Source organism: Macrosteles quadrilineatus, unplaced genomic scaffold (genome assembly GCF_028750875.1).
Source record: "Macrosteles quadrilineatus isolate MER2022 unplaced genomic scaffold, UCM_ALF_1.0 Scaffold_7__1_contigs__length_78375512, whole genome shotgun sequence".
Taxonomy (NCBI): domain Eukaryota; kingdom Metazoa; phylum Arthropoda; class Insecta; order Hemiptera; family Cicadellidae; genus Macrosteles; species Macrosteles quadrilineatus.
Window position 1 is genome coordinate 67,441,226 of NW_026542600.1, and position 27,354 is coordinate 67,468,579.

General features: G+C 33.8%; 2 protein-coding genes across 2 annotated transcripts; one reads left to right on the forward strand and one right to left on the reverse strand.

Annotated features, from left to right (window-relative positions):
* The first annotated feature begins 331 nt into the window (after window positions 1–331).
* On the forward strand, window positions 332–5,449 carry LOC128998556 (steroidogenic acute regulatory protein, mitochondrial). The gene is made up of 6 exons (XM_054424741.1): window positions 332–584; window positions 2,202–2,264; window positions 2,830–2,982; window positions 3,818–3,922; window positions 4,559–4,734; window positions 4,961–5,449. Exons 1-6 carry the CDS (start codon window positions 360–362, stop codon window positions 5,202–5,204), a joined length of 966 nt encoding a protein of 321 aa, XP_054280716.1. The 5' UTR covers window positions 332–359; the 3' UTR covers window positions 5,205–5,449.
* Window positions 5,450–5,919: 470 nt separating this feature from the next.
* Window positions 5,920–27,322, reverse strand: LOC128997908 (adapter molecule Crk). Its single transcript, XM_054423730.1, has 7 exons — window positions 27,005–27,322; window positions 24,365–24,457; window positions 22,428–22,550; window positions 17,159–17,363; window positions 15,763–15,891; window positions 13,392–13,496; window positions 5,920–13,152 (listed from the first exon to the last, which is right to left on the reverse strand). The coding sequence occupies exons 2-7, from the start codon at window positions 24,397–24,399 to the stop codon at window positions 12,934–12,936; spliced, it is 816 nt and encodes a 271-aa protein (XP_054279705.1). The 5' UTR covers window positions 24,400–24,457; window positions 27,005–27,322; the 3' UTR covers window positions 5,920–12,933.
* Window positions 27,323–27,354: the final 32 nt, after the last annotated feature.

Genomic DNA, 27,354 nt, shown 5'->3' on the forward strand with positions numbered 1-27,354 from the left:
GTACAATCGTGTTATCCTGAACATGTTTACTTATATGCCGTGTCACACATTAAAACAGGTTATCTCCAATATCTAAACAAATATCACGGTCGCATTCGAGATTAGTTCAAACCTTTGCTATTGGATAAAACTGTGAGTAACGGTAAATAAAATGATTTCTTAGAAGCGTGTAGTAACAAAGCGAAAACTGTTACAGCACTGGCTTACTCATTGTAATCAAATCATCTTGAGATCGTTAACGGCAACGATCAGTAGTGGCTTATCAGTGGTGACGCGGCGGAGTTGGGTAGCGTTGTGACGATGGACGACGATCAGTCGTGGGGATGATGAGAAATGTAGTGGCGGGAGCGGGAGTGGCCATGTTGCTGGGGCTGGTCACAGGGATGGTAGGCCTCAGGTACCTTCCCAGGAGGTCTAAGGAGGCAGGCAACACAACCGTCGGTGGAACCGTTGGCGTCTCTTCAACCGACGGCAATTTCTTACCTCTGTCGTCCACCGACGTTGCCACTGTCAACTTTACAGAACATGTTACCGACGAACCCAATCGGAATTCTTCGATTTTCCAGGAAAACAATGACACAGAGGTAAGTAAAAAGTGTAAATTATCGAGGCACTCTTATTTGTATAGGTTATAGTCGTAGTATTTACCTCCTGGATTGAAAATCTATACAGATGATATGTCAAGAGGTTAAGATACCTTTTTCCGTCATCTATTTTTATAGTTGTAAACTTAACAGCACGCAATAATATGGATCCGAAAACACCAAACCCAACCTATTATCTTTAAATGGTATAACACTTAAAAGACTATCCAATTATGTTCATAATAAAGTTGTCGTTTGTACATAGAAGCTCAAACAAATGCAATACAATTCTGATGAATATTGTTTTGATTTTGTGTTGAATTAACGTAGTAAAAATAGTTCATGTACTGAGTTATGATATTGTTAATGCAAGGATTTATGACAGAAAAAAAGGATATAAAGGACAACCAAAAAGCAAATGAAATAATATTTAGTTGTTCTTTATTGGAGAAGTTGTGAAGTGATATTTTTATAGTATTTATCATCTCGAATTTCGTTTTTATATCCAAACTAATTAAATAAGTAGTCCAGTATTAGTTTGTAAAGAGGAAGAAATCTTTTATGTTAAAGGAGATTCTACTCTTTACTAGGATTTATCTCGTTATGGTTCAGAATAGTTTGTATGAAAAAAGGCTGGGTTCAATGTTTAAGTGTATTGAGTTTACATGAATTTTGTCATTAAACACTGGTCACAATGATGTTGTTTTGGCTGGCTGGGCTAGGATTATAGGACTTTGCTCTTTTATATTATTCATTTATGGCCTTTTACTGGCAATGTGAAAAGAGTAGAGCTGTACACAGTGCATTTAGATTATCAAAATCTCAACATCTAAAGTAAAAGTTGCTCTCTGCCTCAACATTGCTCCATATAGTCCATGTATTGTTTGGTAAACATACACCATTTTGAGAGTCGAGGATGGGGGGGGGGGGTGGCATGGTTTTCAACCGAGAAAATATTTGTAAATGTATGTGTCTTTAACACAAAAAAAGTTTTTTTAAAGAAAAAATCTTTATACCATTTCAAATAAGAGTGCTTCCCTCAAAAATCTTTCTATTACAAACTTACACAGTAAAAAATATTGAAGATGTACATTTTTATGTAATTGGTAGTAGGACTTTATCACGATGGAAACTATTTTTGTATATATAATTGTAGTTGTGAAAGCTAATTACGATTTTAGTGAATATTAGCGATAAGGGCTTGAAGGATTGAAAATCTATCGCCCCCGGGGGATAGGATTTTCAATCCTTTGAGGGCCCTCCTCAATGTACAATTTTTTTTTTTATTCGGAAAGAGGCTTCCTCAGGCCTACATCGAGTCTGTTCACTTACGAGTTCTAGAAAATTAGGAAACCATCACAAATTCACTTGAAATTACGGCCTACCTGTGGTTGTTAATCTTACAATGAAGTCAAATCTTTGGACATTTGCGATTTCTTTCATGGTTTAGGCTGCCAGTTGATCAGTCTCGCTTGAGGCAGTTGCCAAAGTTAAACGAAATTTTAATTTTACATTATATCTGCTGGTTGCCTAAAATCTTTAGTTTTCCTTACCCTCACATATGCATAGTAGTAACATTTAATGGGTACTATTGGTGATGGAAATTTCTGATTACAGGTCAGCCTTGTATTGGATGAGTCAAATCGAAATTATTCAATGTCAACAAACTTGACTGAAGATGTAAGTTTTGTTTTAAATCTTGTGCTGTATTGAATGAATGAAAACCTCACCTTGAAAATATTTTCTGTGATTTTAGTCTGATAATTCTTGTAGGGAAAAAGAAAAAAATAGATTTTATTGCACTCAAATTTCTGTACAATGTTACTGTCAAAATACACTTCAACATATTGTATAAACTAATTTATCCATATTCTCCATGCTCAAAATGAGGACACCAAAAATATTAAATCTAAAAAATTAACTACTAGGCAGAGGGCAGTGACCAATATCTTAATGACGTAAATAAAGAGATTATAAAAAGTTCTTTAGAGGATAGCTACTTGACTTTTATAAAAGGGAGTAAGGAGATTCTTCAAAATATCCTGATACTATAGTGAATTCATTAAGACATTTTTTCTTTGAATCATCTGTGCAATCATCTTATTCTGTGATAGGCTACCTAAATCATCAGGATTGTTTTGAGTGAAGTATGCACAAATGGTTGTACATTTAGGAAATAAAATATTATTACAAAATTGCTTTACCAAGACAATAGGTGGTTTAATTTGAACTATAAAATCTTTAGGATTTAGATTATGACAAGATGGGTCAAGAGATGCTCACAGAAGCTACGACGATACTCGACACAGGGATCTGGGACTTTGAGAGACGCACTGAGGATGGAGATGCCATCTTTAGCAGACAGTTGGACAATGGGAACATGGTGTACCGGCTGACTGTGAGTAATCCATCAAATAAAGCTATCAGGAAATTCCTTAAAGCAAGAGTGTCAGGCAATCCTTCTCAAAGATAAAGTAGTACCAGACCACGATGGTCATAAGGTGGCGCTGGGTCAAAAGAATTTTCCATTTCCTTAAACATGAGCAGTTATAATTTCTGTTTCAATTCAATGAATAGTTTGATACTCTTACAATTATTTGAGGAAATTAATACCTATGTATGATTCACTAATAAAAAGTGGTGCACCAATGATCTGATGATCAGGAAGAAAATTGCTCAAAAGAAGTTTAAACCACTGGATGCCTTATTGAGCTTTAGTGTTCCTCCTACAGTTGACCTAAAGGGTAAAGCGGCTTGTTATCTCTCCAGCAAGTGCAATTGGTTTTCTGATAACTTTTTGTCTGCTCTTTGGGACTGTAATGTGCCAATACCATACATTAATTTGACAAAAGCAGGTGACTCTCTTTCTTCAGCTATATTATCTTTGACACTTGTTCAAAAGAAGGTGGAAGCACTGGACGCACTGGTCCTGATGACAAACCATACAAGTGAACTTTGCTCACCTGTTCTTGGTGTTCATCTGGCCATGTTTAATGTATCTGAGTGTAAATAATGTCAAATGCATTTAATTGACGGTATAATGTAAGTTCACAGAAGTCTTTGGGTGAACTGATGCTTGTAGGTGCCAATAAACTGCTATGGAAAATCCTAAAAAAAAACCATCAAGCAAGACAAGCAACAAGACTTGACCTGTCTCATGTGTTAGCAATGAATGTTGTATTTTGTTTTATTTTTAAAATTGTACATTTAAATCTACTTTTTGGTTACTATAGGGTATAGTGGATATGCCACCACAAGATCTCTTAGTCATAATCTGGGATGGGCTACCAGACTACCCCAAGTGGAATCCCTCTCTTTTGGAATGCAGAGTTCTTGAGGTTTGTAGTTTGATGTCTCAGGAGTTTAGCTAATAAATTAACTATTCACTGACCACACCACAGACATAAAAAGAGCAAAATTATTTCAATATCAGTTGTCTACACAACATGCACGGGCCTTATGCATACGCCATATGCCCCTTACTGTACATCAACTTGGAGCCACCATAGCGACTTTCAACCAGCTGGGAATTATTTTAAAAATTGTCTGATTAGACATCACTACTCAGCAGACATAAACAATTACAATCAAAACTTTAATTTTTCACCCTATGATGCTGGCCTTTAAAGTATTAGACTGTTTCATATGTGTCAGTACCATTGGCCATCCCAGCATCAGGGACTACCAAAGTGAAATTTGCTCAAGCTGCTGTGAAAAAGATTGAATCTGGTTGCTCGAGTAATAGACAACCATGAAATAGTCTTTCTAACTGCAAAAGGTTAGGCTTTAATATTTCCATGTTACATTATTTCTCAAAAATCTTTTAGTTGGACTCTTAACACTCTAGTACAATTCAACGAACTTCTGAAGTTCTAAGGTCTACAATATTTGTGTTAGTCCACTGAATTGTTTGAAGCTGCTATGCATGTTAGTCACTAACACTTACACAGATTTTCTGATATGATTTTTTCCAGAAAATAAATGACCAAACAGACATATCATACACAGTGTCAGCCCCAGGTGCCCGAGGCTATGTAGCTAGTCGTGATTTTGTAAGTTTGCGTCACTGGGAACTACGACATAACACTTACATAGCAGCAAGCAAGTCCATTGACTTCTCCAGAGCTCCATCCAACCCTGAATATATTAGGTAAACTCAATAATTTCATTTCTGCACAGTTTAAAGTTGTGATATTTTTCCTCCTTGCCAAATTTCGTTCCACCACTGACTTGTATTAAAGACTTTGATATTTAGAGCATAAATTATTCAGTCACTTAAGGTTGGATTCAATGAAAACTAATAATTGTTGCCAATTCTGTTCTTTATTTCACTTTTGATACTTGCAGATTGCTAAATGAAGAAAATCTTTTTGCAGAGGTAAAAACGGTCCAGGATGTATGGAGTTACGTCCTCTCAGCAGCGATCCGTCCAAGACTGAATTTCGTTGGCTTCTAAATACTAAGCTCAATGGGTGGATTCCTTCCTACATTGCAGATAAGGCATACAAGAAGTTTATGACAAAATACATGATCTTTCTGCGAGAATACTGCAAAATTATAAAACAAAGAACTACAGACTTCACAATATCCACGACAACAACCAAAAATATAACGGTTTAAATTTCATCCATTTAGTTAATTTATCAATACACGAAAAGTGTTCGTCCCAATTTATCAATATTCAAAGTACATTATTTTACTTTATGTATATTTGAAATCTCAGATTTGTCTTTCTTTGTAAAATTTAGATAAGGGATGAAAGTCAAATCCCAAAAATCTGATCATATTAAAATTGAATAACAGGTAAATCCAATCGATCTTCAAAAGTTGTTTTTAGATATAACAAATACATTATGTTTTTTATATTATATTGTTGATTTTTAAAACAAAGCAGTTGTTTTTGCAGAGAAAAAATAGTGAGCAAGTCTTTTTATTTTTCAATACAGTTGCAGGCAGGGGCTTTTCTGCGTTATCCCTCTCCATTGCACACAATAACAAAGTAAAAACTAATTGCTGAGCAGACACTAGCCTTGTAATAACAAGAATACCTGATTAGGTAGATTATATACCAAATAGCCCCTTTTCAGCAAACCTGCATATTAAAACATAAAAAATAACCTACAATGCAACTTTTGAAATTTGAATTAAGATACATCCCTAAACACACAGTCTATATTTAGTAGCTTATTATTCATAAGAATATCATGGTAGCAAACGTAATGGGTTTAGTATCTTGATTTTCTCATTTACCAAAATATGTGTAAAACCAAATGTCTAAACTGAATTGAATAGTTAAATATTTTGGAATTCGTTGGGCAAGAAGTGAAAACCAAAGTAATTAACAAATATTTTAATCCATCGTACAACTTGGTAAGGATACAGAAATCTTATTTACCAGATGTTAAAATAAGATATAAACATACATACATAGCATGATAAAAATACATAACCATTAAAATATTCATAAATAAAACAAGGAGATTGATGGTACTGAAAGCAAACCATGTCTAGTCCTAAATTACAGCTATAGTATAGTACATACATTTATTTAGTGTATAAAGTTTTATAATTTTTGGCAAAATATGCCTGTTCCAAATATAAATTGACTAGTAGCAATTAAAATAGGAAGAACAAATAAAATCATGATGGAGTCTGATAGCATTAACCTAAGTGATAGGTTAAATGTGTAAGTTACTACAATACTAATGAGCAGGGTTTCAATACTACGTTATAAGCTACAAGTTGAAAAACAAAAGAAAATATTACGATTTACGAATTACCGAGGCACAGAGTAATCTTTTAAATAAGACCTTTCACATCTTATAATTTTACACCAAGAGGGAACTATGTATTCCATATGTATAATCACATTTAGTTTGGTATGAACTGAAAAACCTTATTTTACCCATTTAATGATTACAAGCGTGCATTTTTTGTCCAAATGTGAAGAACGATAACAGTCACATAGCAATATTAAAGCGGGTATACTTGTAGAGTAAACATACAAAATAATTAGGAATATAAACTAGTAATTCTGTAATTTTGATTGCAGATATAATAAATATGGTACTTTGTGAAGTTGAAAAATAAAAATTGTTAACTGGAGTACAAATGAAGCCGTCCAACAATCTTCCAGGAAAATTTGATGATCAAGGGGGGATTTCAGTGCTATGTCAGTTACTAGTTTTTAAACAATTTTATTAACAAGAAAATACCCATTCATCGCATACGTTATATCACTCTGTGCCTCTTAAATTAGGCTGTTGTAACGAAATAACCTCAAAATGTTATTATTCAATATATAATAACAATAATGTATTTAATTAGATCATCTAGGCCTACTTAAAATAAATATAACCCACACTAATTAAAATTAGGATATATATGTTGCCCTTTAGTTTTGACTTCCAATCTTTAGTTTTTCCATACCATATTAACATGACATGTCTTTCACAAATTAAATTATTCACGAGTGACACTTAAATTATAAATATGTAGAAAATCACTCTACATATATCAGTTAAAACACACTCGAGTAATTACTTTTAATATACATACAACAAATATGACATGTGCGGAAATACATCGGAATATATTGTGCTCAGGTAGGCTCTAAATAACATCAAATCAGAATATTTGTGCCATTACAGTTAAGAAGTGAGAAACATTAGCTACAGATAGTAGATTGTGTACTTCATTCGGCACGTTTTACAATAATAAAGAAAAAGTAAAAGTACGATTTTAAGACATTACATTGGTCATAGTTGCAAATAACTTATAATAACTGTACACATATACAAAAAGGTTGTAAGCATTGTTGATGATAAAAATTAAAATTTGTGCATATTTTTAAAGTGGAGTTTATTAACTGAAAATTTTAAAATAATTCCTAATATATAGGTTGATTTTATAAAAGTAAAATACTTTTGTATAACACAGTGAATATGTGTTATGAAAAGTTTTGTTTAGTGTTGGCATCCAAGCAACAAAAATGACTAAACAATTGTCATTGTGCAGCATTGTGTAGGATTAAAATACTTTCAGAAATAATATTTAATTAAAAAAAGCTATGTGGACTATAGTAAAAATTTAAAGAGTCCATTTCACAAACCAACGTACAAATCACTGCACAAAATTCAAATAACATTAAGATATTTTGACTAAGGAAAAGAGTTTTTGACCTAAGTCCAAATAAATCTGATTTACAATACAGGATTTTATTAATAGAAGGGTGGATTCATTATTTTGAATTTTAGCCTCCTGATCACATTTAAATACTTAATTAGTGTAAAATACCTGCATCAATGCCATCTGATGCGTTGGCGGTGGATTTATCATCTTGATGAATAGTTTAATTTTAAAGTGATAAAAAGCTGTTAATATTATTAATAACATCCATTCCAGAATTTATAGTCTATCAAGAATTCCTGTTTTAATTGTTATATCCTCCCATAAATATGTATTAGAATTTTTACAAGTGCCAATATTACAGGCAAGCATAATCTAATGGGTACCTATATCAAAGAAATTTTGTTCAGAAGCTAAACGATTTACAAAAAGGAATATGTTAGTTGAAGTCTGATCTAGTTCAAAATAAAAAGAAGATTATATTTCTTCTAATTGTAGATACAATAAAATCAATAAAAATAAGTATTTTACTAATTTTACTTTATTATCTTATCATTTAACAGTCTTCCTCCTTGATCTATACTGCTTCGAGCCTATCACAAAATATTAAAAATAGAATTTTATTTATTACAAAGCTAGTTTACTGATTAATGGAATTTCATACTGTTATCTCTTTTCTTGAGGGTTCTATCTTTACACCGAAACAACAGTCTTAATTATCATCATAGATCGGTTATACTAAATAAACCTTTTGCTTATATATTTGTATGGTTAATTGAAAAAGGATTATTCATTTGTGAACACTATACTTACTATAATTAAGTTTTATAAATAGGGTGGTAAAGTGGATTATATGGATTTATGATGTTTAAACAACAGGTTAACATGAGCAAGCAACAAGACCAACGTTTAGGCTGAGTTCTTTTGTGAAACACAAACATTTCTACAACAGTAGTATGAATAGACGAAGAACTAAAAGCTTGTTTTGAGAATCACATATTATAAAGAGTGAAATAATTAGAGTAGAACCCTCATATCCAACCTCGGCATGACTCCTCACAATACCCGACTTACAGGGTGTCCACCACAGACCGGAAATTCCGGGAATTATGAATTTGTTTTGAATATATTTTGAAATTTCATTAGGAAAACCTGATTTTAGTCTGTGGTCACAGCAAAATTTAGAACATCTCCCGTGGTTACAGCAAAATTATGAATGTGTTCCCATGTTCACAGTAAAATTGAAAACATCTTCTACATCTTTCATGGTCATGGTGAAATCCCGGTGACGTTTACAGCAACTTCATTATCTCCTATAATCACAGTAAAATCATCCATTTTCGATGGCGCATCTTCACAAATGCTTTCAGTGGCAGCAGAAATATGCGATCTGAGCTTTGTTTCACTTGATAGTATTCGTTGTTATATAAGTTTTTCAATTTAAATTTCTTTATTTACTAAGAAAAGTATACATAATACAACATTTGAATCGAGTCAAAGATTACATATCAATGTAAATATAAATAGACAACTCCTTACATAGATGTGTTTCCTTAATGTCTAGTGTTCTTGAGGGATATGGACAGCTTTTTCTTGAGAATAAATGTCCATGTTTATTAAGACATTTTTATTTTGTTAAAAATTTTGTTGGAACATTTTCATTTCTAATTACTCTAGGGATATATATATATATATATATATATTTTATTTTTTAATTACCAGCAAATGATGGTTTTTTTCATAAACTTTAAACTGTGCCTGTTTTTCAACAAAAGATTTTTCCTTGTTTCATATCGGTGCGCCGGTAGGTTGAAGACATCAGATGAGGTTTTAATAATAAAAAAATAGGATCAAAAATAGATTGCCTGTAAACAGTTATAGTATAGTACCTTATTTAAATTAATTTTAGTTGTTGTTTCAAATACACAGATACTAAAGGAAATATGTGGATGAATAAATGCAAAGTAATTTTTTTCTAAGTTTTAACATTACGGTACAGGACAATTTTTGAAAGGGCGAAATTCCAGAATTGATTTTTGAAACTATTTGACTTAGTTCAAATTCTGATCTATTCTTCTGAAAAATGTTGTGCTGGTCTTTTGCTCAATAAATGACGAGTTGTACATTATTTTAGTTTTGTGGTGTTTTAAATTTGATAACTTTTTTCTTAATTTCATATTAGGTTACATTATTTTTTAATTCAATTCAATTAGTCATTGCCAGGTGAGAGCAATGATGATGGTACAGTAGCGCTGTTGGTTATCTGTACTGAGTTCAAACCTGATCTATACTCCATTTTGTCCATACAAATCTGTATCTGTGGTATATTAAATTAATTGATACTATAATTATTCTCGAACCCTGGAAACTTCCCAGCACACTGACTTGGGCAATCTGCTTGCGAGAGTTGTTGACGATTTCCCCGCTATCACTACAAAATTGTGCAAATATCAAATTACAAAATACAGCAAGAAAAACATCACGTTACATTTCATTGGCACCTGAACAGGGATTTTTAGCGCCAATTTATAAAATTCTCCCCCGAAATTAGCAGTTCTCTCTACTTGTGTCGCGTAGCCGTTGTATATGATAGCATCGGTCAGAGAAGACCCGTTACACTGGAGGTGCACTTAATGTAGATTGTTTTTATGTCCAATTTCCTTTCTATGTACATTGCGAAGTCTTTTTTTAGCCATCTGTGTGAAGAGTTCAACAACCTGAAGTGACTATTTGTCTCCAATGGGAGTAGATCAGTTCAGGCTCTTGTCACCTATTTCGTACACAACAATGCAATTCTGTGAGTTATGTCTGAAATCAGTAGCACAGTGATTTTGCGTATCCCCACTTTAACCCTAGGATAGGCCTCAGACGGCCTGCAGCTAATTCCCTTACCAAGATAGATTTAATCAAGTTCTTCTTTCAACTTTGTAAGCACAGCTTCTGCATCAGTCGTCTTCTGTAGATAAAAATAAACTATTTTTGTGTAATCCCCATACCTCCCCATAAACCTTGGCGGAGAATGGCCAAAGCTATTACTCAGGCAAGGGTGGTGAATCACGATCACAAATATAACATCAGGTTCATAACATGCGTACACATTTTCAAAAACGGAATTTACATACCACAAGTACGTCTTGGAATATATGAGGAACAATGATAAAAGTATCCCTCTATAATTTCACAGTCGGCGTAGGTAAAAACATTACCATGACCACTAGCCAGCAAACCTAATATTGTTTTTTGTGAAATAAACTTTCTTACATGAAAAAAAGAGATTTTCCTCCTCCCAATATCCAAAATTTAGGCCATTCTGATCATGGCCCGGTCCCGTTGGTCATAGTTGGATATGAAGGGTTCTACTGTATTACCAGACATCGCATGTTCGAGACCACCCCCTGCATTATGCTTTCACTGTAGTCAACACTGCCTTGCTCTTGTGTCTTACTGTAAGGGTATTTTACTAACTTCAGATCACCGCACAGATAAGTTATCTATGGTGTCGGACATTTAGGGCTTTCAAAATCACCACAGTTTGTCCTGTTTAAACTGAACAAGTATTGTTATCCTGACAAGAGAAAAAACATTAGGAATAGTAGTCCTCTTAATGTAGGAAGAATAAAGAAGTAAATAACAATAATAATACCACTAACATTATTCAGGTCAAATTACAAATAAGAAGAGAATCTACTCGTTTACTCAAATATATTTAGCAGCGTCTGAACTTAAACCGACATTTTATGTAAGCTCAGAGCTAAGTTTGTACGAAACATTTACCTACATTTTACATCATAATTAAAATATCATTTTTTAAACTTACATTTTATAAAAGACAAGCTTGTTAAGCTACTAATACACTCAAATAGGCCTTGATAAATAAGAAGCTGCTTTTGGATGCTTTTATAAAGCCTAAGTCAGTAAATATTTACTTTTTCCAGCTCTACTTGGTGTGGTTAAAGTGTTCCTGTATATCGTATTCTATAAATGATAGATACCCTAAACATCACCCGAGTTGATTAGGCTTATCTTATAACACATACTTCAGTTAAACCACTTATGTGCTGAAACCCATAAAAATACCAGTTTAAAGAGTTTTGGAAAAGTACCCTAAACCTTCTCTTGAGCATAGGCACACAAGTACCTTATCCGTTCATATCAGTATACAGAAAGTGGATATAACTAAATACATCACCAGAGAGTGTCTAGATTGGCTCCAAAGTTATGTTAACCTTTAGTATAAGGCATTATTTTTTAAATTTTTTTGTCCTAGAACGCTAGGCACGAGCCTGGGATTGTTTTCACATTACTTCAGGCTAGACCTAGGGGTTGCGGCATTATCTTTAAAATAAAATCCATTGGTGACTTGGCGGGGATCGAACCCTGGACCTCAGGGACTGAAGTCCCGCGCTCTAACCACTACACCAGCTCGATCCCCGATAAGGCATTGTTTCATATGCAATATAATAATAAATGACGAAGGTAATAAAGGATTACATTCAAATCCCTGTTTGTTTATGGCCAAAGTTTTGCATAGTTTGTATTGATGTATCATGTTATAATCACTAATATTGAAACACTAGAGGTAGTCTAAGCAGGTACAAACAATGCTTTGTAGATAGGAATTGAATCATGAAGTTTTATGTAATATGATAAGACCAGGTTGTGATTTGTAGAGGCGATTTATAGCTTATTTTTTAAACACAGAAAACCTCATATAATTTGATTTATACCAGGGCTTCAATCGTAATTTTGATCAAAATTACATTTTAATAAATTGGTCTTAAAATTCTAAAATCTAACTAAATTAAATGGAACAACAAATTTTGTTGATTACTGTTGGCATCTTTTAGCCAGCCCCATTCTAACACTTAAAATATATCTTTAAAAATTTCCTTTAGTTACTTAAAACGTCAATAGCAAAATAGTCACCCCTACTTAAAACATTATCACTCAAACAGTTTTTCCCATTAATATATCTTTAATGGGATAATTTCTATATCAAAGCCCTGGAAATTAAACGATACAACCGAATCCACCTGTTTGATACAACACATACATCCAGCACATACATGTTGCTTGAACCAACTATGAAGCCAATCCATCACTGCCTCAGAGTCGACAGTATAGTTTGAGGGAAGTCACTCCAACTTAGGCAGGATTACATAGCGTGTACCGTAGTCACTACAACATAAGGCGCTTGGCTGACTCAGACAAAGCAGATCACTTAGCTGTCCTCTGTGACATCACAGCTTTCATTGTCCACAAACTCTACATGAGTGAATGGGAAATTCCCCACCTTTCCATTCAATTCCCCCTCCCACTGACCGTTAATGTTCATTTTTGTCACCTTGATCACGTCTCCTATTTCTAGCTTCAGAGCAGTTTTATCGTAAGCATTGGGTACCCGAGGCTGCTTCACACGGGCATAAGCTGGTAGTTTGCGCTGAAACAGACAAGAACAAAAGTTATTTAGCATTTTATATCCATGTTATGGACTTTAAGAGGCACTTAGTTATAGAATTTTATGCGAAAAAATATTTATTTTAAATGAGAATCAATTTGAAATGATGAATTTAATCATAATCAGCACCAAACCTTAAGCAAACAGCAAAGGGAAAAACTAGGGATGGTCTGGCACGGTAATGTTCAGATAATAGATCCCACACTTATGAGAGGATGTACCTGTTGAATGTTGTTGGTGGGGACTCTACGAGACGCCAGGTCTGGGGCTGTAGATACAGTCGCAGGATGTTCCCTACAGTTCTGTGTGTGCTGGCCTCCATCGTACTGTAAACAGTTGTTTCTTTAGAAAGTCATTGGAAAACTAAGAACGTAAAGTAAGACATTTGAGTACTTGGACAATGGAATGATACAATTAATATTTTTTCCGACTACATTTTGTTTTAGCTTGTAAGAATAAGAATAAGAATAAGAATCGTTTATTGCCGTTAAACATGTACATGCAATGGGCAAAGTCACATTTTAAAAATATCTTAGCCTACTTAAAAATAAACAGATGTATAGGCCTAGACTTTAACACAGAATGGTAACATTGAATCGTTGAAAGTCATTTTCAAGAACTCGTTAACACTATACATGGGGGTTTCCACTAACCAATGTGACAAAACTCTCTCAAATTTACTATTACTAACTTCTTTTGCGCTATGAGGCAGTTTGTTAAACAAATTAATACTAAGAACATTGAAAGACTTGAGGGTTTTACTTAACCTACAATGTTGCCTATAAATATGATGACTAGATCTTGTGAAATGGTTGTGGATTTGGTTTGACAAAGTGAGGTTATCTAAATTCTTCTTAACATAACATAAACACACAAAAATATATACATTTATCACAGTTAAAATCTTGGCTTGTTTGAACAAGGGCCTACAGTGCTCATCAGGGTCTACATTAAATAAAATCCTCACAGCCTTTTTCTGGATCACTAAAACTTCACTTATTTTTGAACTATTGCCCCAGTACAAAATAGCATAGAGCAAAACACTATGAAAAAAAGCAAAATAACAAGATCTTAAGTAATGACTAGGTAGGCTAAATCTAAGGCGACACAATATGTGAACAACTTTGGACAGCTTTGAACAAACCTTAGTAACATGAGTATCCCAAACTAACTTAGGATCAAGATGGACACCTAAAAGTTTAACGCTATTGTCATCATCTGCCTCTTTCGGTGCTCTTACGTCTAGAGAGAAAGTTATATTCTGTGTCTTATTCAAGTTAAGGAGAAATTTGTTAGCTGCAAACCATTCAGCTGCCTCCTTAAGAACTACTTCATTCATGGTGCAACAAAGGTCATTAAAATTTTTCTCGCTTCTAAAAAAGGTCGCATCATCAGCAAACATGACAGTACTAGCAGAGACATTATCAGGCAAGTCGTTAACCATAACCAAAAATAGGAATGGGCCCAGGACCGAGCCCTGCGGTATACCGTAGTCAACCTGGGTAGCGACTGACATTGAACCCTTAACACTAACTAAACAAAATAATGTATAAGTAAGTTTTAGATTAGAGCATATTAGCTGGTCAAGTACCCTTAGGTAAGACTATTTATCACTACTACTCAATTCGGTTCAGCTTTAAAGATTACTACTCACTCAAACCTAATAAATATCAGTGTATTTGAATATGAATATGTGAAACTCACTACCCAACATCGTCTACTATAGGATTTTAATGCCCTATAAGGTGAATTCATCCCCTGCTGAGTCCCTGGAAACCACATCACTCAGAGGCCCTGTCCCTTTTCTATGAGGTTCATTAAGCCTCAAGCAACCCCAGAACAGGGTTCTTTATGACCCAAGTATATCAACAGGCACTGTTCAGTCAGATTTTACTTGCACTTATTTATTAAGTACTTGAATCTATTTGGGCAATTAAAAACTTTTGCCATTTTAATTGCTGGGATACAAAGTAAACACTAAATAATTTCTTGATCAGCAACTCACTGTCATTCACCTATTGCGTCTGATAATGATTGGGGTGTGTAATGAAGGAATGTAAAGATGATATAGTTAACATTTTAAGGTATATCTCTAGTCCTGGTGTAGATATCACCAATGAATGCTGCGGTCACGGAAACGTCTCTGTTGTCGTCCGCGATCACGGCTAAATCATGAACATTTCTTGCGGCCATGTAGACATCATTGTCGTCTCCCACGGTCTCGAAACTTCATCGTCCACGATCGCGGCAAAATCTCGAGTATCTCCCGTGGCCGTGTAGACATCATCATTGTCTCCCGCGGTCACAGAAACGTCATGATCGTCATCTTGCGTGTTAAGGAACACGTGATTGTCGTCTAGAGAGATCGGGGCAAAATCATGAAAATTCCCGACTTTTTAAGACCATTTTAAAATTCAATACTATTTCCCGACTTTCCCGTTTTTCCCGACTACTAGACACCCTGTTAATTTCTGAACAAAATATATTTCAACTATTTCAGATATACGATGTTTACCAAAGCATTTTTGATAAGCCTCTGTGCAGTCTAAACTTGTTTCGAATATCAGGATAGGCTAGATATGATTTCCTTACCTTCTGAACGTATGGCACAGGGATTGAGCCGACCTGCCCAAGAACATTTCTTGCTGTCCACCATTGATCTTCATCTTTTGATATAACTGTGAGAATATCTCCTTTCCGGAAAGGAAGATCGTCTTGATCCTACAAGAAGATTACTCATAAATAATTCTCTTGAACTGAAAAAGTGATTTCACTAGTGATTCAATGATGTTTAGTTAAACCTAATTGAAATGTTTATTAGAGCTTTTATCTCGGTCGCCTACATTACATGAATAAACTTATTAGATATTGCTCAAAAATTAAATGTCAAAATAATTTTTATTCATAGATAGCCTAAGTTAGAAATAAAAGTGAGAAACTTTCTTCACTTCTTCTTGTCTGCTTTTTGGGAGGCAGGTAAATTATCTGAAAACTAGACACCGGTTTAAACAAATATTCATTTGTTCATAGGATAATACTTGGTATAGCCTAGCAACCAGAGAATAACTAAGATGTATCAGATAATAGAGATTGGGTGTTGCTGGCCTAGTGGTTAGCATCTCGGACTTTGGAGCGGGAGGGACAGGTTCAATTACCGCATTCACAACACACATAGGTGTGGACAACTTTACCTGAAAACGTCAAAGCACTTTTCCTGTAACTCATCAAATAAAAATGCCACTTCAAGCACCCTTCTCAAGTAAAAAAAAAATCCACCAGTGTAAAAAACACAAAGACATAAAAAAAGATGGATTAAGAAGAGTGGGATGAATAAAACAGATACAAAAGGGAAACAACCAATCTCATGATGCAAAGAACAGACGAATGTTCCAAATCCAACATCTGCAAAACCAACGTCTTGGACAAATCCATCTAGTGCGACAACCAGCAGCACTTCTGCCTACCTCACATATACTTTATAACACTTATGCCTTCCAACTCTAGCCATGAGTCACTAGCAAGTCAATGTTTACATTTTCTATTATGATGTTAATTGCTTCCAAGAGTATACTGTATTGTTGGATTTTTGTTAAAAAATATTCAAATTACTATACAGCAGACTAGTGGTTAACATATCAGGCTTTGGTGCTGGAGAGACCAGTTCAATTCTCAAAGCGTTCACAGATGACAAGTCTATGTTCGGTTATGTTGTTATCTGGCTGTATTTTATTGACCATAATACATTATAATAATTCTATTTTTTTCTCCTCCTAAAAACCTTTTCTCCTCTGACCATCCTACCTTTCTTGTTTTCCTATTTGAATTCCTGCATCGGATGGATGTCAGTGGTTCTATTGTACGTAATATATTTCTGTTCACATTGGATTGGACAATTTGCTAGGTACCTCCTAAGCCAGTGATAAAGTAGTGCATGAATTTGAAGAATTTTAATCGCTTATCTGATCAACACAAAATAGTGTATACTCACACTGCCGTCAAAGTCATACTTGGCCACAACTTTCTCAATTTTACGAGGTGCTGGCCTGATGAGTGGTGTGGTGTCCAGATAGTGCAGTTTGTAGAAGGCTAACAGATTTGGCAGGTCTGGAAACATTTGGTCTCCGATGCGGTACTTCGTGTGGTCGCTCTGTTGTATCTTGTTGATAATGTAATGGCTTACCTTACTATCTTCTCTGTAACACATAAACATTACATCATTAAAAATTGTTTTTCTTTGTCAAAGGAGATTATAAATGAAGCAACTGGCGAGTCAGAGGCTCAGTTGGTAGTGGGAAAGTTAACAAATCTACATCAGCAATGTCGTTGCTTCGCGTCCTTGCACTCGCCACTAAATGTTATCAGTACAGTTTACTATTCTACTGTACCAGCTCACTTCTTTATTTGCTGGAGAGTTCCACCTTGACTATAGATAGCACTTCACATTCTATTCCATATTAAAGTTGTTGCCAATTTTAGAATTCAAATGGACCTAGTTTATTTGAGCCACCGAAAGAGCTCTAATATAAATTAGTGATTTTGTTGAATACAACAACTTTTGAACGAAGCCAAACTGATAAGATTAGTTTGAGATATAGCCTCTTTCATCTTACATCAACAATCTCAGTAACAAAAACTAATGGTGGAAATTGTATTTTTAGACAGCAGCAAAATCTGTGAGTGGCTCATGCTACAATTTTAATGTTTAATAGTAAATAGGCTATAGCTAATCCAAATAGATGGGATTGTCCATATAGGATCAGACATCTTATGCATCCTAAAAACTTCAAACCCATAAGAACTTTATCTGGTAAAGGTTAATCTAAGACCATTTTAAATCACAAGCCAGCATAGCTCCTTCTCATAGCTGTTATACAGCAATAAAAATGTATTTTCAATTTTTTTAATGGAAAAATCAACTTTTTAAACAACTTTTTACGTGTGTTCTGTGTTTTCTATTTTAAATTTATGACAAACCTGAGATGAGGATAAACCTGATGATGTGGCAGTTGCCATGAAATGTGTAGTTTGTTTACCAACATCAAACAAGTATATTGTAAGGTAATAAAATATTTTTTTTACATTTTTAAACAAGGTAATAAATTGAACTGAAGATAGTTGACAATCAAAACATTATAAAACATAACCTAAAAAACACAGATCATGAACAATGTTTTAATGTTTTTAGAATATTAACCCTTTGCTGACTAAATGGTAATTACAACAGACATCAAACCAAACAAATATATGTATTGATTGTAAATATATTCATATTCATATTCTTTATTCATATTTTTTGTACAAAGGTGGTACAATGAATAGCGTCAATAAAAAGAAATACAATTACAATGATATTAGTAAATATTAACAAGTAAAATAATAACAAGTCTTTAGTTAGTTAAGAATGAAATACAAAATCAAAATAACTTATTGCTACCTATGCCAGGGAGGTGGAGAACTCTTCCATAGAATAAATAGCTAAATTTAATATATAATCTTTGAGTAATTTTTTAAACTTATTAAAATCTGTTTCTTTTTTTATATTTTTGGGGATAAATTTTTAAAATCTTTGGCCTGCATTGGACGGTTTTTTTTCATAAAACTTGAGCCTATGAGGTTCAACAACCCCACTTTTTTTCCTAAGCTTATAGTTGTGGCTTGTCATCGGTTTTTCACTTAATTCTTGTTTTCTAGCAATAAGAATAACTTCATATATACAGGGTGATCAACTCAAGGAGGCCACCATTGGGATATCGGAAACGGTTAGAATTAGAGAAAACTTTAAATGGGGGACATTCCTTTATTTTTTGTAGCAGTTAAAAATATGATTTTAGATTTTTGAAATTCAGCCGCCATTTTCCAAAATGGCGGCCAACTTTGAAATTTCTTATGGAACACCCTGTATTTGATCAGGTTTTCGGATAGAACAGGCAATTTAAAAACTTTTTTATTCTTGAGATTTTTTCGATAAACCCACTCGTTTAGGAGTTACAGCCTATGGAAAAATGACTTCCGGTGTACATTTTACACCATGTAGCTCCAAAACAAGCAGGTTTATAGCGAAATTGCGAAGATTAAATAAGTCAAATAAGTCTTAAAATTGCATCCACATTCCAAACATACCATAAAATCCGTTAAAAATAGGAATTCTGTTGTTTAAAAAATGGCGGCAAACTTGGAAAGTGGAAAACTGTGTATTTTATGGTCTTTTTGGAATGTGGATGCAATTTTGAGACTTATTTGACTTATTTAATCTTCGTATTTTCGCTATAAACCTGCTTGTTTTGGAGCTACATGGTGTAAAATGTACACCGGAAGTCATTTTTCCATAGGCTGTAACTCCTAAACGAGTGGGTTAATCGAAAAAATGTCAAGAATAAAAAAGTTTTTAAATTGCCTGTTCTATCCGAAAACATGATCAAATACAGGGTGTTCCATAAGAAATTTCAAAGTTGGCCGCCATTTTGGAAAATGGCGGCTGAATTTCAAAAATCTAAAATCATATTTTTAACTGCTACAAAAAATAAAGGAATGTCCCCCATTTAAAGTTTTCTCTAATTCTAACCGTTTCCGATATCCCAATGGTGGCCTCCTTGAGTTGATCACCCTGTATATTGTCCATAAACTGTAAAAATTTTTAGATGTGTAAAGTGTTGTTTGGCTGAATCATCCCCCTTTAGCTTGAGCATTATCCTGATAGCTTTTTTGCTGTTTTAAAATAGAGTCCATATTTCTTTGTTTTGTTGAACCATATGCCGAATTGGATATGGGAATGTACGTGAGCAAAATATATATTCTTTAAGGTGTTTATATTGCAATAAAAAGACATTTTTGATAGAGCATAAACTCCAGAATTAATCTTTAGCAGGATATTTTTAACATGCTCATCCCAATTTAGGTGCTCATCTATCGTTAAACCTAGAAAATTTATACTACTTTCCCTGTTGATGTTTTGTGATTTATATTCTAGTGTTGGATCTGAAGATTTTCGGTTTTGTTGTGTTTTAAACGTTATGAACTTAGTTTTTTCAGAATTTAAAATAAGGTTATGATAATGTAAGTAGTCTCCAATGTTATTAAGTTCATTAGAAGAAAAAATTTGTATCTCCTCCAATGAGTCAGCTGATAAAATTAAATTTGAGTCATCAGCGTAGGGACATAATTTTGAATTTTGTTTATGAATTATCATATTTTCCATGCCCCTCAAGTAACACAAAAAGAGCAAAGGCCCAAGAATAGAACCTTGAGGCACCCCAAATTTGACTGGTCTATAAGCTGAGTTTGATTTCATTACTTTATTTTTATCCGTTAGATGAGATATTTCTACATATTGAGACCTATTTGTTAAATATGAAGTGAACCAATCAAGAGATCTTCTTGATACTCCCAGAATTGTAAGCTTTTCTAGAAGTTTAGAGTGTTTGACACTATCAAAAGCTTTTGAAAGGTCCATGAATATACCTGTTGTACACTTACCGTGGTCAACTGAGTTGATCACGGTTTCAACAAAAGATACAGCTGCACTGACAACAGATCTCCCCCTTCGGAAGCCATGTCGATTTTCATCCAGCATTTTAAAACTCTCCAAATATTCATAAAATTGTAGATACACAGCTTTTTCATTTACCATTTACCAATTCTTTAGTAGTTGGATGCTCGACAGAACTAGTGTTATCTTGAAAAAGTGAATATTTTAATTTGGATTAAATAGCTGGATTAAAAGTAGGGGATTCAATAGAATTAAGGTATAATAAGGTAGAATAAGGTATTTTTCATGTAATTCAGTTTAACATAGATTCAATAAATATTATTTTCAGCTTTGACTCAACAATAGACTAATTAAAAACATTATAATCAAACACAACACCAAATAGGCCTAATATTTGAAAAAAAAAAAAATACTATGGTAAATAGGCCTACATTGTCATTACACTATTAACTGTTCAAATTTGATTTTACTAGGAGCCTAGTTCTGGTTTTATAGCCTAAAAGTAACACATTACGTAAAAAAAGCCTGGACATTGTAACTGAATATGAAATAAAAAGGCACTGGTCTCATTTTTTGCTTTCCAATACCTTCTCAAAATATGAAATTAAATGCATAAAACTTGTCATAGCTCTAAAAAGATGACAACTTGGAAATCTAAAAACAACAATCATTTTATCAAATCATTATCATAATAACTTGCATATGTTTATTTAAAGAACTTTATGAACCAGCATGATCAAACTATTAAAACTTGATTTTATAGGTTAAAGATATTTTTTTCTCATTTTTTACCTCCAAACATAAAATTTTACTATTCCTTTCCAAAACATTTTGTAAAGCTTAAAAGAAAATAATTAAGTAAAACATTAACCTGTACGTCTAATGGTTAGGGAAAAAATTCCACAAAACTGTAACTTAAAATTCTCATAAAAATCAAATAAACCGTCGTAGTTTAATGAATCTATTTTGATAAAATTTGGCAACATTTTATTTCATACAAAGCACTTTGTTATCTTCCCTGTGGCAGCAAATCTAAGTACAGTACACTCCCGATTAACCGAGGTTGTTGGGACCGAGAAAAATCCTGGACATCTCCTGCGATTATATCACTATCGTCTACCCCGATTACGGAAATGTTATCAATGTCTTATTGTGTTTGAGGTATGAATATATCGACCTCGCGAGCTTCCTAAACTATTTGCCCATGCCCACCCAGTCTTCCCAGTTGGTAGACATGGTCTTGGGCTGATAAGCCAGATTTTTTTGGAAGCCAGACTGCTGGTTCAAGACCGATCCCCTGCAGTCACCAATGATTTGGATATGTTACTTATACGGTAACGATTATGTATGATTAGCATGCAAATCAAGCAGGCCCATGGTGACAAACAGTTGATAATAATGTGTTTTTTTGTTGAGGCTTGTTAACAAAAAGGATTTAAAGTATGCAAGAAAAGCATAGCATACATACAAACCTAATGTATACAAGAGTACAGGATTATGCTTTTAGCAACAAGCAGACATTAGATAGTAGCAATGCAAGAGTTGGGTTGACCTCTTTAACAACAAAACCTAAAAAATTGGTTACTGGTAAGTTTATATAAGTACACAATTGAACTTTATTCTATGTTTATATGAATAATCCTTTTGGATTTTCTAACAGATATTTTTGTATTATTTCCCATTCTTAAAAATGTTGAGTTGGCCTTAAAAAAGTACCAAGAGCAATTTATTAGGTCTAAATAATATATTTTAAATTGGTAAGCCAGCTCACCTGACACACAGAACGTAGTCTCCATGTATAGAGTTGCTATCTCGTACTAGAAATACCCCTCCTTCCTTCTCTCCCATGAGCAAGTCAGTGGCATCTTGCCTTGACATTTGGCCAAAATACCAACTGAAAAAAAATCAAACATCACCTATAAACGTCTAAACTACAAAGGGTAAATTTTATTCAACAAATACCTTTGATGGGCTGTTTATAAAATTAAGGCTTTCCTCGTGGCCAAGTGCTGTGGTTAGGTTTCCGCAAGAAGGGGATCACACCCCACTGAAATCTATTTTCACTTGAGGGATGTGTGTGTAGACAAGTTTTTTAGATGTAGAAAATGTGCTTTTTAAGTGTTAATGAGATTGAAAAAGACTGTAAACATTTTCACTACATAGCCAGTCCCTATTTATACTGAAAGTAGGCTACCTTACATAAACTTACATAAAAAAATCTAGTAACACAAGAAACATATATTTACACTTACCGGTAGCCTACAAGACTGTAAATGCATATATAAAAGATTGGATGTGGTGATCAATTTCGATTGGACACTCCAATTATAATCAGACCCAATAGGTAAATGATAAATATGTCTATTTAATCTTTTATTTAATCTTTTGATTTAATTTTATTTTTAGTTTAATTTTATTAAATATTTTTTTACAGAGTGGAAAAAGTCTCGGGACGGTTAAATATTTCAGAAAAGTAATAAATATAGAGTAAAAAATTTGGTACACAGTTACTGGGCATTAAAAGCATTTTAACACATTATTCAGTGATACACTACCTCCTCAGGGGGACGCGACTTGTTAGGAGTCAGAAGAAAATCTTAAACGTAAGCATAGCTCGATATGCACATAAAATTAAAAGCCTTACCTAGTAGAATACAATGCCGCAAACTTGAACTCAAATGGACAACCGAGTCAAAAATGGCAGTCGTTCAAAGATTTCTTGAATATGCCATTTGAATCTTTGAGCATTAAAGCATTAGTTAGTTAGCATTAATTAAAACATTAGACTTAAGGTTTATTTTCATTTGTTCTATGACCTTATTTTTATAGTAATTTAGTATAGTTATTTAGTATAATTAAATATAAATATATACATGACAGTTATGTAGTACACATTTAGGCTACCTAGAGTTTCTTCTCTGAACTTCGGTTTCAGACCAAAAATAGATGCTGGTTATTTATGAACTTTGGGTTTTTAATATAAAAAAAACAACTACTAAGTAATTGAAAAAACGGCAAATTACTTGTTATAGACTATACTATTATCATAGAATGATACTAACATATTAAGATTTAAACATCAATTAGTCTTGCTCAATTTTATAAATACAAAAAATACCCGGGTATTTATGAATTCTGGATATTTACCCGGGTAAATACCCAGGGTATGTACCACAAATTTTAAATACCCGGATATTTTACATCTCTAGTTTCAAGTGTTATTAGACATATTTTTGTACAGGACTACTTTTAGTAGATTCATAACACGTGGGGCATACATGTATGCCGATCAAGAAGATAATTCCCCACAGTTTATATGCACCCTAAGCTTCGGTTGACGTGCAAGGTCTCTGAGTCTTACGATTTATAAGTTCTCTTCCTAAAACACGGCATAATTATAACAAGTTCTAGAATTTATTACTGCAAACAGTCATAAATTCTAGGCATAGTTCTCGTTATGTTGTGTTTTAGGTTTTTTATGTGTTTGTTCGTTTTCTAAGGACGCCGAAACCCGGGTCATTCACTAGGCCTATAGGCTAAAGGACTGTGAATGGAAATTCTGGGAAGTATTATATCAAACAGCTCTGGTGGCCGGTGACAATGAATAATAATTATAACAATAAGTGAGAATGTAATATAAAACAGTTACTTACATAATATAATAAACTAACTTGAATGAAAATGTTTATAACTGTAAACTAAACATACCTAGATTTGTCATAAGGATCGAACAACGAAGTCATGTTGATGATCTCTGTAGCAATAATGATCACTGCAGGACAAACTTACTATGTTTCCATCCTGAAAAATAGTTTCAAAAATTAATATTCTTTACTAGATTTTTTAAATAACAGGGTTGTTTGATAAAGTAGTGCTGCAGGGTCAGAATTACTGCAAACGGTTTACATAAAAAATTAAAACGTCTGCAAGAAGCATAAGTAGGTTTCATATTAAATAATAAGCCTTAAGTCTAAAAATATATATTTGTCATTACAGTAAGCTTACTATTGTCAAAAAACAAGGGGCATACAACAACAAAAACAATATGGGTAGCCAGCAACACTCCAAGTAGCAAAAATCCAGGTCCAAAAAGCCAAAGCATAGTTTCAGATGAAAAAAGTTCAACTAAATGGAGACAAAACCCAGGGACTCCTTTGAACTCGCTCAATAGACCCTTGGACAACATGACAACCGAAAAATTCCTTGGTTTCCAGCATGACAACGGACTAGACTGGAACGACCATACTGTCCATGTCTCCTGAGGCGCCCCAGAAATGTGTCACTGAGCAGTGATAAGCAGTGATGAGCAGTGATGAGCAGTGTCACTGACCAGCAAACCAGCTGGTGGTGTGTACATAGCATCACTGAGCATGCTCTGTTCCATTCACTCATTGCGAGTAGACTGCACCTGTGGGGTCAAGGAAAAAGTGGTACTCCAATAGGCTAGAGTATATAAAAAAAGTCCACACCGGTACAAAAAAAAAAAAAAAAAAAAACCCTACAAACCAATTATCCAGAGACTAGGAATCCCAAGAGTCTGCAGCCACCACATTTATGCTTGCCTCGTTGAAATTAAAAGCAGAGCTCCTAGGTCCGCTATAAAATCCTTCAGTAAACTCCCATTCAGTAGGCCATTCAATATCTGGACGTCCAGACGTACAAAACAAATTGCTGTAAAAGACTTGATGGTGTAAAGACCTTACTACAAAACAGCTGAGATCCATTAAGATAATCTTGAATGGGACAAACCTTTCTGCTGCTTGCCCACTATGAAATTGCAGGTCCTCAACTACAGTTTTTGTTTTTATGTTGTACGTGTTGTCGTCAAATATTACTTATCGAAACAATCTTATCTAAATTCATGGATGGCCTCTGGATCAAATTTATTAACTAATAAAGGTTTAAGTTACCTATTGTCTGTCCAAACAATCCATTTTAGCCTCTAGGCCGTTTTTATAGTAGGCTATAGGCTACTAAACTTACAATGGATCATTTTGACAGACCTGGTAGGCCTACAGGAACTGTTTGAAGTACCTTTATGAGTTCATTTATCTAGCTGAACACAACCAATTCAAAATTGACAAAGCAAATTGAAAAAATGATGCTGTATGATCCCGTTTTGCCAATTTGTAGTTTTATAGTAGTTCACGCAATGATTGCGTAAAGATAGTGTTAACGACACGAGTATAAAATTTAAGGTACGAGCCTTAAAAACTTTTACGAGTGTCGTTAACACTATTTACGCGAGTTGCGTACTACACTACTTTACCTGCGACGGTGTTTTAATTACCACTACTCGAATAACTTCTAAGAGAGGTTATGTTTTTGTTTATAACCTCTCATTGCCACTGACAGTGATGCAACGAAACATTGTATCAAACACTAATTCCACCAATCAACAATTAAATTGGCCTGAACAGCTGATTAGTTGAATTTCGAATCATTACAATTTTGCTTCTCCTCTCTCAATCCTTGAACCTCATTGGTTCGTTACCCGTGTTGTTATGAGTAAAACTATGCTGTTATGAAAGTAAACAATGCTGTTATGAGATACTTTTCAATTCTAAGAACTGTACTGAAACGGCTACGGTACTTAAAAAACGGTCGTAGGTAAAAAAGTTAACCTACTCACATTAAAAAATTAATAGGCCTACCTATTCATGGGAAATAAGTTAAGCAAAAACAGCTGACCAATTTTGCACCTAGCATTTTCATGATATGACCTTCAAAATGAAGCGTTTTACTTCATTATATGAAGTAACTAATAGTGTAGAGAGATCTTAGATTTAAACTTAATTAGACCAGCCCTACTGTACTTCATTAAAATTATTAGCTTTCCATGTCCCTTCCAAAACAGAGAAATTATTTTGTTTGAATTTGGATGGATTGAAAAAAGAACCTTCAAAGGCAAAAAGCTGGGACTCAATTGATTCTACTAATATATTTGGACATTTAATAAGCTGGTAATACAGTAGGTTGACTTTAAGGGTAGAAAGAGCTTTGGAGATTAAAGTGCTACCTAGAAAAGAAGTCCTTCATTGACCCTATGATAAGGTTTGGATGTGTTATAGGATTAAATTGGACGTGAGCAAGCTTACCTAGGATGCCCTGAAAGGTCAAAATTGAATCGTTATTGATAAATAATTGAATGATGTAAATTAATAAATAGGCCTATGTTGAATATGTATTGAACATGGAAAAAAAAAAGAATCTTTCTATGAGGTTCTAACTTAATACTGTAGGAAATTGATTATTGAACATAACCTTAAAAATAAGAGCTTGTCCTATCAACCAACTCTGACAGCTATTTTCGATGTCAATACATTTAGATGAAAGACTAAAACTTACATGAATAGCAGTAAATACAAGTCAAGCATATCACTCAGGGCTTATTTTTATCTTCAATCGAGATTTGATCACTAACAAATACACATCCTGTATGTAAACCAAATTGGATCTACACCAGAGGGATCTTCCACTGTCCAAGCTAACTAAACTTGTTCGAAAGCAATTTTCATTGAATTATGTGAGCCATGTTGTATATAGAAGAAGTATACACGTGATGTAAGCTCTTTCCTTGCAATTAAAATGTAATATTATCCACAATTTAATAGATTAAGCGATTGTGAATACCCAACTATAAAAATGCAGTGACATCCCGTCTTAGTCAACTCAACCCTCCAGAGATCCAGAGAACC